Source organism: Dryobates pubescens, chromosome 36, assembly GCF_014839835.1.
Source record: "Dryobates pubescens isolate bDryPub1 chromosome 36, bDryPub1.pri, whole genome shotgun sequence".
In the NCBI taxonomy this organism is placed as follows: Eukaryota; Metazoa; Chordata; class Aves; order Piciformes; family Picidae; genus Dryobates; species Dryobates pubescens.
Window position 1 is genome coordinate 4,066,254 of NC_071647.1, and position 16,246 is coordinate 4,082,499.

At 47.7% G+C, this 16,246-nt stretch overlaps 1 protein-coding gene across 6 annotated transcripts in view; it reads right to left on the minus strand.

Moving 5' to 3' along the window:
* Positions 1-16,246, minus strand: part of TANC2 (tetratricopeptide repeat, ankyrin repeat and coiled-coil containing 2) — a 300,071-nt gene that overhangs the window by 143,376 nt on the left and 140,449 nt on the right. For all 6 annotated transcript variants that reach the window (XM_054176994.1, XM_054176995.1, XM_054176993.1 and 3 more), the window contains one exon: positions 4,406-4,516. In XM_054176994.1, coding sequence (XP_054032969.1) covers positions 4,406-4,516 — 111 coding nt within the window. The remainder of the gene's footprint in view (positions 1-4,405; positions 4,517-16,246) is intronic.

Sequence of the window (16,246 nt, forward strand, 5' to 3'; positions counted from 1 at the left end):
GCCTCATAAATCTGGGGAAGAAATATTACACATTGATGTGTGGTTCACCAAATCCTTATAGAAAAGGTCTAACAGTTAACCAACAGAGGTTTGAAGGTCAGCTGTGAGACCCCACCTCAAATACTGCCTCCAGTTCTGGTGTCCCCAGCATGAGAAGGACACAGAGCTGCTGGAGAGAGCCCAGAGGAAGCCACAAAGATGATCCAAGGGCTGGAGCACCTCTGATGTGAGGATGGGCTGAGGGAGCTGGGGGGGCTCAGCCTGGAGAAGACTCCAAGGGGACCTCAGAGCTGCCTTCCAGTACCTGAAGGGATCCTATGGGAAGGCTGCAGAGGGACTTTTCCTGAGGGTGTTTAGAGACAGGACAAGAGGCAATGGTTTGAAGCTGAGGGAGAGCAGGGTTAGAGTGGAGCTTAGGAAGAAGTTCTTCAGTATGAGAGTGGTGAGAGTCTGCAATAGGCTGCCCAAGGAGGTTGTGGATGTCTACTCCCTGGAGGTATTCAAGGCCAAGACCTTGAGCAGCCAAGTCTAGGTGAGAGGTGTCCCTGATTCTATGGAAGAGATGAAATTCATCTTACAGAACTTAATGACCTTCTTTGGCAAAACAAAGAATACAATCCTCCCAAAAGTTTTACACCAAGCTGAAAGCCTTATGATGTCCTTGCTAGCAGAACTTCCTCACCACCTCCCTTGGCCTCAAGTTGTGCCAAGGGAGGTTTGGGTTAGATATTAGGAAAAGCTTCTTCACAGAAAGGCTTCTCAGGCATTGGAACATGCTGCCCAGGGAGGTGGTGGCATCCCCATCCCTGAAGGTGTTTAAAATCCCCCTGGATCTGGTCCTGAGGGCTGTGGTTTAGTGGCAGTGGCTTAGCAGCCACAGTAGGATTGAGAGCCCTGGGCGAGTTGCTGCACTTCATGACCTCAAAGGTCTCTTCCAACCTCAACAGTTCTACGGTTCCATGATTCTACACAAGCCACCTGGTTGTGCTTTCTCCTTCCTCCAAGCTCTGCTGTCTGGAGCACATCACCTCATAGAGTGATTCACGCTGCAGGATGTCATAAGCACTAATTCCCCACAGCAGCACGAGAGGCCAAGCAGTGGCAGAGTGGTTGCTCAGGAAACCACCTCCCTGGAATGTGCTGAAATTTGCCTGGAGCCTTAAAATAAACATTTTTACATTGAGCAAAATCTCATCTCTGGGTGTCTCCAATTGAAATCACCATTTCCATATGCAGAGTAGATAATGTTCTCTCCTCATTGCTGTTTAGTGTTTTAAACTCCCTGGAAGTGTAGAATTAATTACATTACTTGTCAGGGATCACTTTACAAACCACTCCACCTCCACTCCATTGCTGGGCTCTAGCATAAGTTCAGCCTTAATTTTTCCCCCTCTTTCAACTCACTTCCTCGTTCCTGGAGGCACTGGGGCTTTAACACTGTGTGCTTCCATCCCTCACAGGATGCACATGCTGCAGCAGGGCTAAAAGAAGCCTGTCACTGAAGAAAGGAGCTGTGAAAACTGATTACAGGCACTGGCTGCAGGCTTTGCTGCTTGGCCTCTCTTCCTCCACATGCCCACAGGGAGCTGGACACTATGCCCAGGCTCACAGCCACAGAAACATAGAGCTGTTTTGGTTGGAAAAGACCTCTAAGGTCACTGAGTCCAACCATCAACTTAACACCACCATGGCCATGAAACCATGTCCCCAAGGGCCACACATTTCTTGAACACCTCCAGGGATGGGCCCCCATGAGTTGTTTAGATCTTTGTTCTTGCTTTTCTTCTTTACACCAGGATCCTTCCCCACCCACCTACTTCTCATCTCCTGAGCTGCTTTAATCCAGCCTTCCAGCCCAGTGAAAACTCCAGCCCTATTTTCACAGCAGGAACCATAACTCCAGGCAGGTGAATAATCCATTTCTACAGCAGATGAGTAAACATCCACAGGATGAGTGCCCACCAGCACCTTGGGATGGGGGTAAGAAGGGATGAAAGAGAAATCTGTGTGAAGAAGGGATGAAAGAGAAATCTGTGTGCCACAAAATCTCCTTCTGGGAATAGCTTCAGAAACCCTTCCCCATCAGATTCCTCCAATCCTTCTTCAGCTGCCCATCATCTCACACTGCCAACATAAACCTGCCTGAGCTCTTCAGAAGATGCACTCCCAGGAGCTGGGCAAACTAAGGCTTCTCACAAAGTCCTGGCCACCAAGCACACATGGACACAACGGAGAAAGCTGCTCCCCTTCACATTTTAGCAATCAGAAGCAACATGAAACCAATAATCTGAAGCTTCTACCTTTAGCCCAAGTCAGTGCTGCTCACCAGCATCAGTTCTCCTCATCTCACTTTCTCCCCTCCACAGAATCCCAGCATGGTGGGGGTTGGAAGGGACCTCTGGAGATCACCCAGTCCATCTCCCCTGTTAAAGCAGAGTCACCCACAGCACGTTGCCCAGAACCCCAATATTCAGGTGGGTTTGGAATCTCTCCAGAGAAGGAGACTCCACAACCTCTCTGGGCAGCCTGCTCCAGGGCCCATCACAGGAAAGTTTTTCCTTATGTTTAAGTGAAACCTCCTGTGTTTGTAGCTCCCTTCCTTAATGATGCTTTAATGACATTTCAAGGCAGGAGGAAAGTCCACTTTTCCTTTCAGACCAGCAAGAGAAGGAGATCAAAAGCCAAGAAACCCACAGATCCCATTGTCAGAGCCCGAGGCTGGGCTTGGCAGGAGCCCTGCCCTTCCAAACACCACAGCAAGGGGAGAGGCACACAAGTGAGCAGGGCTGGGAGACCCACTGCTACCCAGGGGAGTGTGGAATTTATGCCTTTTAAGCCAAATTTACAATTCAATTGGAATTCTCTGCAGATGCAATCATAAGAAGTTTATAATTATCAACAATTATAAACATGACAGGGGAAGCTATTCACTCAGAAAGAAGAAAGGGCTGCCACAGCACAACTGTAATTGTAATTCCTGGTGACTGCAAAAGAAGGAGCACTCTGCACAGCCACCAGAGCCTCAGAGGAGGCACTTCCCAGCACAAGGACTGTCTCTTTATATTCTTAAGACAATTCCCCTTTCAAACACAATGCATTAAAGCAAGCCCACATTCAAAATTTGGACACCATTCAATCAATCCCTCCAGTTGTGCACACCCTCCAAGCTCCTCATCCACAGCAAGCAACAAAAGCCTCAATTTAGAGGCTCACTCATTCACAAGAACTTTTCTACTGTAGCCACAGATTGAAGAAGAAGATGTCAGATATTTATATGGCACTTCAAAAGATTCAACATCTTTTTACCCCCATCCAAAGCCTATCCTGAACATAGGTGCCCTCACATCACAAACCAGGGGAAAACTCTGCTCTGGCAGTGGCTTGGACCAGATCACCTTCAGAGGTCCATTCCACCTCCTACCACACTGGGATTCCTAGAATGCTCTGGGTTGGAAAGGACCTCTGTGAAGGGAAAAAAGTGAGACCAAGAGAGTTGACACAGAAGATTCTGGTGAACAGCACTAACTTGGAGTAAAGGTAGGAAGTTCAGATGATGGTTTCAGATTGCTGTGAGGCTGTGAAAAGCCAGGGAAGAAAACTGCAGAATTCAGCACAAAGTCCACTGGAACACTCACTGCTGCTTCAACATGATGCTGGTCCCAGCCTCCTCCAAGAGCAGCACCCCCCCAGGTTACTACTTCCAAATTAGGAACAAACTGAGTGAGGATAGGGAGCTGGTGGCAAGCTGCAGCTCTCTCAAGCTTGCCCAGCACTCACCCAGCTGCAGGAGGGCTGCCTGGGCTCTGAGGGATTTATGCAACTGCCTGCCCGAACCATCAAACACACAGAGGGCTGAGCCAGGGAGGGACACAACCCACTTCTATTTCTGTTCCAAGCAGAGGCCTCAAGCAAGATGTATACTTTTAAGAGCAATTACCACAGGATATATAAATTAGAAGCTATTTCTTTAACAAAAATAACAATAAAAGCAAATGAAAAGGGCAACAGTCTGGGATGCAGGTAAACGAGATCCCAGAGTTCTGCATTAGCGCAGTTCATGCTGTTTCTGGAGGCTGAGTTTATTCCAGCCTCTCTGAAGACCAGCATTAACATTTAAATTTCCAGTAGTATGTTTAGTGGATCATTTTTATCTTCTCAAGAGCAACTCTCTCGACCTTCTAAATGATTCTGAGGGGAGAGCAGCCACGCACAGACTGCAAGTCCCAACCGTCACTGGGTATCAGTTAGAAACTAATGCTGCTCCCAGCGCCCAAGTCGGTGAAACCTGGCTGGGGGAGGTCCAAGCAAGCATCTAGAAAAGGAGCCCTACTCCATTCAAAAACACTCCTGGGCTGGCATTGCCTCTTCTCCCTCCTTTAAGGCAGAGCCTTTGCATGCAGCTTACCAGGGCAGTATGCATCAACGTCCAGTTTCTGTGCTGAAGAAAGTGTTGGGGAGCCAAGCTCAGACTCGGGGATTCGAGGGCTCTCCACAAACTTTGCTTTCCTCAAAGGGGCTAAAGGAGAAGGAGGGGGAGAGAGAAAGAGAGGTCATGAGTAAGGGAAATAGCAAGCACCAGATGGAAGCACTTAACGAAACGACACTGTCAGACTCAGATCAGGTTACCCCTTCCTTTTTTATTTTTTTCTTTTTGCCAGGAAAAAAAAAAAAAAATTATCTACATTCTTTACAAAGGAGATGGCTCTGGTTAAAGCTTCCAAACTGCACAGCCCTTCAAGTGTGCAAATACTGAGGCACATTCTTGATACTCTTAAACGCTTCCTTTTCCCCGGCTTTATTAAATATATATTTTAATGGGAAACAAATGGGCCTGGATCGAGCAGCTGGAGCGAAGCTGGGATCACAGCGAGGTCCACAGAGCCCACATCAGGGTTTGAAGGGGTTTCACTATAAATATCTCAAATGAACACACAAATGCTGCATGCAGTAATTGGTTTCCTCTGAAGATAAAATATCCACTTCCCAACATTCAGGACGTCTGACCAAACCGATCTGGTGTGCGCCACGGAAGAGCAGGGCGAAGCCGAGCGCTGCCCAAAACAACGGCAGCAAAAGAAACTCCACTTTGACCCAGCAAAGATTCAAGAGACTTAAATGGAGCAGGGGGGGGAAGGTAAAACAAAGCAGCACTGACCACTCAGGGTAAAAAAAAAAACCAAACCCCACACCACAAAGGGATTTTTGTGGAGGTTTGGAACAGGCTGGATTCGGCCAGAGAAGAAATTCTGCGTGACGTTTGTTTGTAATCAAACAATGACCACAGCACGTTCAGTCGACAGGTTTCAAACAAGATACTCCTGCCAGACCAAGGAAACAGAGCTAGTGAAGCAGTTATGAGCAGAGGTTATTGTATTACATTTCAAAGTTAAACTCACATGCCCATTAAAGTGCAAGGCTAATTTGAAAAGCCACTCCAGAGCCGGCTACGGTGGGTCAGCGTGCTTCATGCCTCCCTGACTCCCAGCATAATGGCCTCCATTTACATAATTTATATTTATAGTTCTCTGTCCTGCAAATTCAATTTGGGATCTGAAACTAAGGATGGGGGGGAACACACAATGTTTGGTCTCATGCATCTCCTGTAATAAAAGCTCAGCCGGTCAAGCGATGACCTCGCAGGCGGCAATAAATCGCTGGCTTTTAAGGAGCCTGCAAGGCAGCCAAGGTGGTGGCCAGCAGCTGGGAAAGGCTTCACAAGCCTGAGGAGGAGGAAGCAGAAAGACTAACCCAAACTGGGCTGATACAGAAATGATCATCAGAGCTTTTAAAATGTGGGCAGGGAAAAAAGTAGATAAAGGTTAGAGAATGCCTGTGCAGTAGCAAGTCCTGGTGAAGCAGAACACAGGCAAGGAACCAGCCCCCGTGCCCCTCTGTAGTGCCAAACACCCTCCTGACTCTCATGATCCATCCCAGGAGGCCTGAAATGACGAGGGGAAAAAAAAGGTAACCAGGCTAGCAGAAGAAAAGCCTGGCTGAATATTAGATGTGTTCACAGCACGTTCCCCTCTGGAGCCCATGGGGCCAGCGTAACATGAGCCATGCCTGGCAGGAGGAATGTGAGATAAGGGCAGCCCGAAGCCCCCTGGCTCCCCCCGCACCACGAAGCTCACAGACACGCAGCCTGGCTCACAGACACAACCTGATGCTACATGCTGCAAGCCAGTAGTCAACAGTACAGCAAACACACCCTACCCCCAAAAAAATTCCACTCCCCCCCTCCCCCACTTTATCAGCTTGCAAATTGGCCAACAGCAGTGAAAAAATTATTCACAGTAATGATCTTGTGCCACATAGTGATGCAATGAAAACACATAAATACTGAGGAGATTATTACCATGGCATGGAAATTGTTTAGAATAACAATTCTGCACGGACCAATCTACTGAATTAAACTGTAATTGAGGTTTTAACAAAGCTGTGCCTTTCAGATGCTCTCACAGTCCCAGGAACAGTCACCGTGATCAGATCGATCACAAACAGTTTATCTGCTCCCTCTTTGACATCTCTGGCTAACACCAGGACCATCAGTCACCCAATGTGACACTTGGCAGTGCTCATTTTGCTCTCAAACACAAACCCATGGTTTTCATAGCTGAGGAGATGCTAATGAGTGCAAGGGGATTGCCACCAGAAGGCACTACGCTGAAGATTGTTGGGAGTCACTAACCCAAAGAGGAAGACTACATTTAAAGACCAAAGAAAGGGTGGATGGTACCAGCTATGCCACTTTCTGTAGCACCAGAAGGTGCCAAACCTGCATGTTTTGATGGCTCAGTACCTAACAGCTCACATCCCTCCAATACCTGAAAGGACCCTACAGGAAGGCTGGAAAAGGACTTTTCATAAGGGAGAGGGAGAGTAGGGTTAGATCAGATCTAAGGAAGAAGTTCTTCAGTACAAGGATGGTGAGGCTCAGGAATAGGCTGCCCAGGAAGGTTGTGGATGCCCCCTCCCTGGAGGTGTTCAAGGCCAGCTTGGACGAGGCCTTGAGCAGCCAAGTCTGGTTGAGAGGCATCCCTGCCCAAGGCAGGGAGGTTGGAGTAGATGATCTCTGAGGTCCCTCCCAACCTAAGCCATTCTAGGGTTCTATGACAGTGATCTCCTTTTCAGTGGGGATCTCATTTCTCCATCTCTTCTGCCTCACTGTGGGGCTGCTCTCATTGCCCAATTCATTCCTATCTTCTGCAAACCACCAAGCAATCACCTTGCCAATTCACCCACTTGCTCCAACTCACCAACTCTTCTTTCAGAGTTGATTTAGATTGGATATTAGGAAGCATTTCTTCCCTGCAAGAGAGGTCAGGCATTGGAGCAGGCTGCCCAGGGAGGTGGTGGAGTCACCATCCCTAGAGGAACATGTGGCCATGGCACTTGGGGACACGGTTTAGCGGCCGTGGTGGTGTTGGATTGTTGCTTAGAGTCAATGATCTTAGAGGCCTTTTCCAACCAGAACAGTTCTATGACTCAATGATTCTTTTAAGGGCAATGAAGAGCTTCCTATTAACAATGTGGTGAATGCTGAGTGTGCTGCAAGTTCAGCCACATGTGTCAGGTCTCAGTGTTTATGTTCTTGTTCCCTAAAGAGCGTGACTTAGGTCTTCAGAAGCACGCTGCCACCAGACAAGCCAGGCTATGCCAACGTGACTTCAAGACAAGAGTTTACTTTGGGAGGCTCGAGTCAATATAATCATCTCAGTCTAAGTGCAGAGCAGGAGAAAGGCACAGAGCAGCAGTTTCTTTTCTTGCCTTTCAGATCTTCTGAACCTGAAAAAGACAAAACCTCCTCCTCCCTCCTACGTAACCCGATTACATGAGAGGAGGATTTGCACGTAAAGATTTAAGCGCTCCTGATGCCTGTCCAAAGGAAGATTATCTTGACAGATTCATACTGGGGCATGAAGTTTTCTACTGGAGAAAACCAAACCAAAACAAAAGGGAAATGCCATAAATTCAGCACTTTGGTTTGCAGCCCAACGCTGAAGGACAGCATTGATCTTTCCAGCGGTCCCTCGGTTCAAGAAGCACCTGAGGGAACTGCTTGAAAGAGTCCAGAGCAAGCTGCAAAGATGCTGAAGACAGTGGAACATCTCCCTGCTGAGGACAGGCTGAGGGAGCTGGGGCTTTATCAACCTTTATCAACCTCATTCCTGTTGATAAAGATGTACAGGGCAGTGTCAGGAGGACGGAGCCAGGCTGTGCTCAGGGATGTCCAATGATAGGAACAAGGGGCAGTCGGGGTGAGGTGGAGCAGAGGAGGTTCTATGGGAACATAAGGAGAAGCTTCTTCGCTGTGAGGTTGACAAAACACTGGAGCAGGCTGCCCAGAAGGGCTGTGGACAGGGTTTAGTGGTGATGGTGCTCTTAGGCTGATGGCTGGAGTCAATGATCTTAGAGGTCTTTCCCAACCAAAGTGGTTCTATGATTCTAACTCAGAAAATTCACACTGCTCACAGGTAGCCTGGAGGGACAACACTGTCCCCTTGCCTGGTCACTGCAGATGGCCCAGGAGCTGACAGCAGTGCTCCATCCTGGCTCAGCAGGCCAGCCCCGCTCCCAAACTCATGACAAGCACAACGCTGGCGTCACACAAGCACTGACTTGCTGATGTCAGAACTTAACCAGCCAGAGAAGTGATTTAAAACAAACACTGCACATTCTGGGGGCTAGATCCTGCAGTTTATAGCAAGATTAATCCCCATCAGAATCCCAGCCAGCAGAGCAAAGCTGAAAATCCTTCCTTCAGTCCAAGTAAAATTCTCCTTTGACTTTGACAGCAACTTCTCCTGCGAGGGAAGCAATGCTAATTCCAGGGCTGGAATTAACCACCTAATGCATAACAATTAGCAGGGCAGGCATTCAGAAACTGTAATGAGATGGCTCATTTAGGGCACCTCCTGCAGCAGGTGGTCTGCCTGCCAGTGGGGACAAAGATATCAATTCTTTCCTTCTTGGTTTTCATGCTAATTCTCCTGAATATCCACATGGACACTGGAAGTACTCTGCTGTCACCAGTGACAAACAGGAACAAATAGGAACAGAAACCAGTTTTGAGAAAGGTATAGAAGGTATTTGGGTTGAAAAGTACAGAGTTGAGAGAACCTTCTGAAAAGGAAGAATTGCATTATCTGGCATTCAGGCTTGCCTCTTGATTATTAACCCACAGGCAGCTTCAGAAGATAGAGGCAACCAAATCCAAAGACCTGCTGAGCCCCAACATTTCCTCACCAGCAGAGGTGGGGAATGCTCCCTCTCCCTTCATCTGGTGACAGAGGAGAAATAACCTTGTCTCCTAACACCACAGCCAGGTGTGAATTCAAAAGCATACATAAGCAAACCTGTGCTTGGAACACATTGCAGAGGACAGCAACAAAGCCCTGTTAAACCCTAGGGGAAACCCTGGATTAGAAGCTGTGGTGTCAGGCAGTCTCAGAGTGGCTTTTTTAAAGTCTCCTTAAAAAGAGAGATTCTAAGTGTTTGGAAAGCATGTCCACTGAGGAACAAGACCCATCAGCCCAATCCACAGTAGTCCTCACACTGTGTGCCCACACTGATGCCCTCTCATGGAACAAGTGGTACAGGAGAGCTGTGTGGCTCTACAACACAAAAACCACTTCAGCTATCAAGAGCTGCTGCTGGTTTATCATTGGAACGTGCTGCCCAGGGAGCTGGTTGAGTCAAAACCCTGGATGTGTTTAAAGGTTGTTTAGATGTGGTGCCTGGAGATAGAATAGAACAGAATACAGAATTAAGCAGGTTGGAAAAGACCTTCAAAATCATCAAGTCCAACCTATCACCCAACACCATCTAATCAACTAAACCATGGCACTGAGTGCCACATCCAGGCTCTTCTTAAAACGCTTCCAGTGATGGCGACTCCACCACCTCCCTGGGCAGCACATTCCAATGGCCACTCTCTTTCTGGGAAGAACTTCTTCCTAACATCCAGAGTAAACCTCCCCTGGCACAGCTTGAGACTGTGTCCTCTTGTTCTGCTGCTGCCTGCCTGGCAGAAGAGACCAACCCCCACCTGGCTCCAACCTCCCTGCAGGGAGTTGGAGAGAGCAAGAAGGTCTCCCCTGAGCCTCCTCTTCTCCAGGCTAAGCAACCCCAGCTCCCTCAGCCTCTCCTCACAGGGCTGTGCTCCAGACCCTTCCCCAGCTTTGTTGCCCTTCTCTGGACACCTTCCAGCACCTCAACATCTTTCCTAAACTGAGGAGCCCAGAACTGGACACAGGACTCAAGGCCTAACCAGGGCTGAGATACGGGTTAACGGTGAACTTTGTAGAGTAGGCTTAATGGTTGGACTTGAGGATCCCAAGGATCTTTTCCACCCTGAATGATTCTGTGACCTGCATGGAGCACTGGGATCAATTCCAGTGCTGGCTGTGATCACCATCAACCACCTCATCTACCAGCAAATAAAAACAAACCAAAGGAAAACCAGGATGTGTTGATTCTTTCAGAGCAATCGTGTTATCTCCCCCAGCATTGTGTTGCAGTTCAGCCTATTGAGCTTCCCAATTCTATTGCATTTTCTCCATTACCATCTCATTGTCACATCATTTATAGATGAGTTCATATTTTAATTAAAAAAAAAAGAAGAAAAAAAGGCTTTCTGTAGATTAAAAGGCATTGATGAAAGGAAATTACCAGGGATTAGCAAAAGGCTCCAGCTACTCAATTCAGTTTCAGCTCCAAAAGGAATGTTTCACTGAAAAAGGGTTATTAACATCTAATGACCTGATTGAACAAAGAATGTTTTTTCAGGCAGTTAATTTCAGCAGCTCTGAACTCATGCCATGCTCTGACTGCAACATACACACCCCTATACCTTTGTATAGATACTCAAGAAACCAGCCTGGCTATGGACAAGGAAGATGCTGGAGAAATCATGGAATGATAGGGGTTGGAAGGGATCTCTGGAGGTCATTGACTTCAACCCCTCCACCTCTGGCAGAACAGGATCACCTAGAGCAGGTTGCACAGGATTGTGTCCAGGTGGGTTTGGAATGAGTCTCTGGGCAGCCTTTTCCAGTGCTTCACCACCCCCCAAAGTACAGAAGTTCCTCCTCCTGTTTAGATGGAACTTCCTATATTCAAGTTTCTGCCCCTGGTCCTGTCCTTGGGTACTGCTGATAAAAGCCTGGCCCCTTCCTCCTGACACCCACAAGCATTGAGCAGATTCCCCCTCAGTCTCCCCCAGGCTAAAAAGCCCCAAGTCCCTCAGCCCTTCCTCATCAGAGAGACATTCCAGTCCCCTCAGCATCTTCACAGCCCTTGCTTGTACCCTCTTGAGCAGCTGCCCAAAACACACCCAAGCCTTTACAAAATCCTGCCCAAGCTGGGCTGTGATGGGGAGAGGCAGAGCAGTGGTTTGAGAGCAAACCTCAGCAAAGTTGTATTTAAGGAGGGGAGAAGTGGGAGCTCCACGCAGCCTCCGCTCCCACCTCTCCTTCACCAGCGCGGCTGCCGTGCCAAGGGCTGACTCACGTGCTGGAGCCTGCCCAATGGCTACGTAATGCTGCAGAGAGTGGATTTTATTGAAAGTCTCCCTCACACTCAAATGTTTTAAGTGCTGCAGTGCTATTGATCCATGAAGCTCCTGGAAGGAGTAACTGTCAGATTGAACACAGCTGGACCTCACCCAAAACCGCCAGGGACAGAGCCTTTCAGCGCTGCCTCTGATCCCAAAGGACTCTTTTGATTTTGCTGAGGTAAGAGCCATTAGAAACAAGAAAAGAAAAGAGACCATCCCAGAGCCCAGGATGGTTTTTGCTGGGGCACTAATACATCAGTAGTGTGTAACTAGGAGTTTTACACAGAAAGGTTTAAAAGATACCAATCGTTCCAAATCTAGTTGAGAGGCATCCCTGGCCATGGCAGGGAGGTTGGGCAACATGATCATAGAATCATAGCATGAAGAACTTCATCCTAAGACCCAGACTAGAATCATAGAATCAGTCAGGGTTGGAAGGGACCACAAGGATCATCTAGCTCCAATCTCCCTGCCATGGGCAGGGACACCTCACATTAGTTCAGGCTGGCCAGAGCCTCATCCAGCCTGGGCTTAAACACCTCCAGGGATGGTGCTCCAACCACCTCCCTGGACAACCCATTCCAAGGCTTCACCACTCTCATGGGGAAGAACTTCTTCCTCACCTCCAGCCTGAATCTCCCCACCTCCAGCTTCATTCCATTCCCCCTAGTTCTATCACTACCTGAGATCCTGAGCAGTCCCTCCCCAGCCTTCTTGTAGGCCCCTTCAGATACTGGAAGGCCACAATAAGGTCACCTTGGATCTCTAAGGTCCCTTCCAACCTAAGCCATTCTATGAAAACTTAGAACCATAGAATTGTTTCAACCAGTGAAATGAGAGGTCAACATCCTCCTGTGGTCAACATCCCCCCTTTGGTTAACATCCTCCTTTGGCTATCAGCATTATCTCACACAAATCATTGTGTAACAGCTTTTTTCTCCCCTCCCCTTCTTTAGATGATCAGCATTATTCCACACAAATCATTGTGTAACAGCTCTTTCCCCCCCCCCTTCTTTAGATAATCAGCATTATTCCACACAAATCATTGTGTAACAGCTTCCCCCCCCTCTCCACTTGTGTCATTTGAGAGTATAAAAGCTTTTCTATTTACTTCTAAAGCTTCACTCCTCTCATCGCCTGCTTATCGTAGCATCGTGGGGAGGGCAGAACACAGCAGTAAGTGAGAACAATGTGCTGTCTGGAAACATCAGCCTGGTTCCAAAACTTGCAGCAAATGTGTTTAGTTTAGGAGATAAGGTGCTGAAACAAAAGAAAAAGAAAAATTGAAGGAAATGAAGGTGGAAAGAGAGGAATGGAGCAACTACAGCAGGAAGAGAGTCCAGCAGGCTGGTAAAGGAAGAGCACTAATGGGAAAGGAGAGTTAAAAGAAGCAATTATCACCAAGTGTCTTAGTGTAAAAGTTCTTCTTTAAACTCCAAGATGTCTATAAAACATAAAGTTTCTGCCTATAGTTCCTGAAAATGTTTTGGGTTGGGTTTTATTTGGTAACAATGAGGAACAACCTCTGCTGGCTGAGTGGATTCTGCAATCCTGAGACCAGTTCTGCTGCCCACAGTGTCAGAGGGATGTGGAGCTGCTCAAGAAGGCCCGGAGGAGGCCACAAAGATGATCAGAGGAATGAAGAACCTCCCCTATGGGGACAAGCTGCAAGAGTTGGGGCTGTTCAGCTTTAAGAAGGCTCCAGGGAGACCTTAGAGCAGCCTTCCAGTACCAAAAAGGGGCCTACAAGAAAGCTAGGAAGGGACTTTTCACAAGGGCTTGTAGTGGCAGGATGAAGGGCAATGGATTGAAGCTTGAGGAGGGCAGATTGAGACTGGAGATGAGGAAGAAATGTTTTATAGTAAGGGTGGTGAGACACTGGCACAGGTTGCCTCCTAATCAACTTTCAAAGGGGAAAATAACTTTGGGTTTCAAAGGCCTGTGTGCATTTTAAACAGACATAGAATTAAGCAATGCAGGTTTCTGTGTGAGGTGCTCAGTCATGCCTAGCACAGTCATGTCTACAACAAACATGTGCATTATAGAATCATAGAGTTGTCAGGGCTGGAAGGGACCTCAAGGATCAGCCAGTTCCAACCCCCTTGTCACGGCCAGGGACACCTCACACTAGCACAGGTTGCTCAGAGCCACATCCAGCCTGGCCTTAAAAACTTCCAGGAATTCACAAAGACAGCAAGTTTGCTTCAAACACAAACCTGTGTGGACTCTGCCCTTCCAGCAAAAACCTGAGCTCAGTTTCTATTTTCCATATTCCTGTGCAACTTCTTTCTGTCATTCAGGGTAAAATGGCACAGAGATTTGTTATCAAACTTCTCACTGCTGGAGCCAGCAGACAGCAAACCAGCCCTCTGCCAGGTCAGCCCAAATGATTTCGTTTTAGCTTAGGCCAGTCAGAGCATCCCAGTGTGAATGTGTTGAGCAGCTGTTGCCTGGAATACTCTGGCAAGCCTTTAGGAAGAAAGTTGCTTCTATTAATGATTCCAGAAAGTGTGGGGGGGAATCTTTTCTCTTCCCTAGATAAGTTTATTTCCAGTGTGGGCTGCCAAGAAGTCTTTATCCCCATAGGGGAAGCAGCTTTGAGAAGCAGCAAGTTATTTAATTAACATATAGACATGGCAGGAGGAGGCTATGGTACTTTCATCTTCCCAAACTTGTCAAATTGTTTTTGACTCCTTGGAGCTGTGTCACAGTAGTAGACTTCTCCATGTCATTCCCCATCTAAAATTCTTCTTTTCAGCATCTTCTAAAGTCTTTTCAAATTGCCTCTTTTAGTAGCAAGTCCTCGTGTGTGACTCAAGGTGGAAACTTGTGTAAGAGGAGGAGGATGAAAGGAGAGAAAGGAAGTCAGCATCTTTTGCTCCAGCTTCCTAAGTCATCTTGTTCCCAAAATAAGCAATTCACCCACTGACTCTTGTCATAGATTTTGGATGCAGTCAGTTTGCCTTTTCAAGTTTCAGGCTTTGGCTATACTGAAGAAACCCAGAGTGAAAAAAAAGGGAGCTGGGTCTGGAGCGTGGAATCGTGGCATCTACACCCTAAGGCTGCTTAAGATCTGCTCAAGCACCCAAAGAATCTTCCCAAATGGCAGAGATGGGATGAAATAGAGCTGGAGGGGAAAGTATTCCTCAGCCCCTCACATCCCTTCTCCCAACAGTTTTATTTCATTAAATGTTAAATTCAAACCAGATGAGACTGCAGCACAACATGAGTGCTGAGTCCGTTATTCCCATTCACTCTCCTACTAACCTGGAGTTGTTCTTTCAGCAGCTCAGTGACTCGTATTGCACTGGCATGAAAAAAGGAGAACAACTGTCCAAAAAGGACCTGGATGGACTGTAAAGAGCATTTACTCTGAAGAGAGCAGTAAAGAGCTTGGTCACTTTAATCAAACCAGAGGTAGCCTCATTAATTCACTGCTTAGAAAGAAAGGGGTTTGCTGTTTTCTAAATAAAGCCTGGCTCAGCACTGATATAGGCTGGGCAGTGCCAGGCTTGAAAGCAGCCCTGAAGAAAAGGACTTGGGGATGCTCAACATGAGCCAGCAGTGTGCACCTGCAGCCCAGAAAGCCAATCACATCCTGGGCTGCAGCAAGAGAAGTGTGGCCAGCAGGTAGAGGGAGGTGATTCTCCCCCTCTACTCCACTCTGCTGAGACCACAGCTGGAGCTCTGGGTCCAGTTCTGGAGCCTCTATTACAAGAAGGATATGGAGGTGCTAGAAGGTGTCCAGGGAAGGGCCACAAGGATGAGCAGAGGGCTGGAGCTCCTCTGCCATGAAGGCAGACTGAAAGAGTCAGGGTTGTTTGGTCTGGAGAAGAGAAGGCTCTAAGGAAACCTTATTGCGGCCTTCCAGTATCTTAAGGGGGCCTACAAGAAAGCTGGGGAGAGACTCTTTAGGGTGTCAGGGAGTGAGAGGACTGGGGGGGATAGAACAAAACTAGAAATGGGGAGATTCAGATTGGATGTTAGGAAGAAGTTGTTCCCCATGAAGGTGGTGAGAGCCTGGCACAGGCTGCCCAGGGAGGTGGTGGAAGCCTCATCCCTGGAGGTGTTTGCAGCCAGGCTGGAGGTAGCTGTGAGCAACTTGCTGTAGCGTGAGGTATCCCTGCCCATGGCAGGGGGGTTGGAACTGGCTGAGCCTTGAGGTCCCTTCCAGCCCTGACAATTCTCTGATTCTGATTTCAAGCTAAAATTTCATGAGGGGAATAAACAAAACAACCAACCAGAAATTAATGAAAGAACTACTGCAGCAAACACACTTTCCTCCTTTCTGTAGGAAGCTGAATGTAAGACAAATCTGGGGACAAAAATGCCTGCTTGCTGCAGCCTCCCCAACGCTTCTGTCCTGGGGTGGGGGGATGCAATTGTACAGACTGAACAAATCAGGCTGTGAAAACCTGCCTGAAGATTTTACAGAGGTGAAGTTATCTCAAGCCCCTAGGAAAGAATAACAAACCCAACCAAGCAACCAAAAAAAAAAAACCCACCCCAAACCTCAATAAAGATATTTATTGTAAGTGCAGAGTCTTCCCACAGAAGAAAAGAGCAAGTGTAATAAATCCATCTCCAAAATGAGCTGATCTTCCTGGCAGCACACCTTCTCCTCTCTTGCAAGGCCCTTCTCTTGTTTTTATTTACACTGAGATTTGACTCCAATAAAAAATCTGAAGC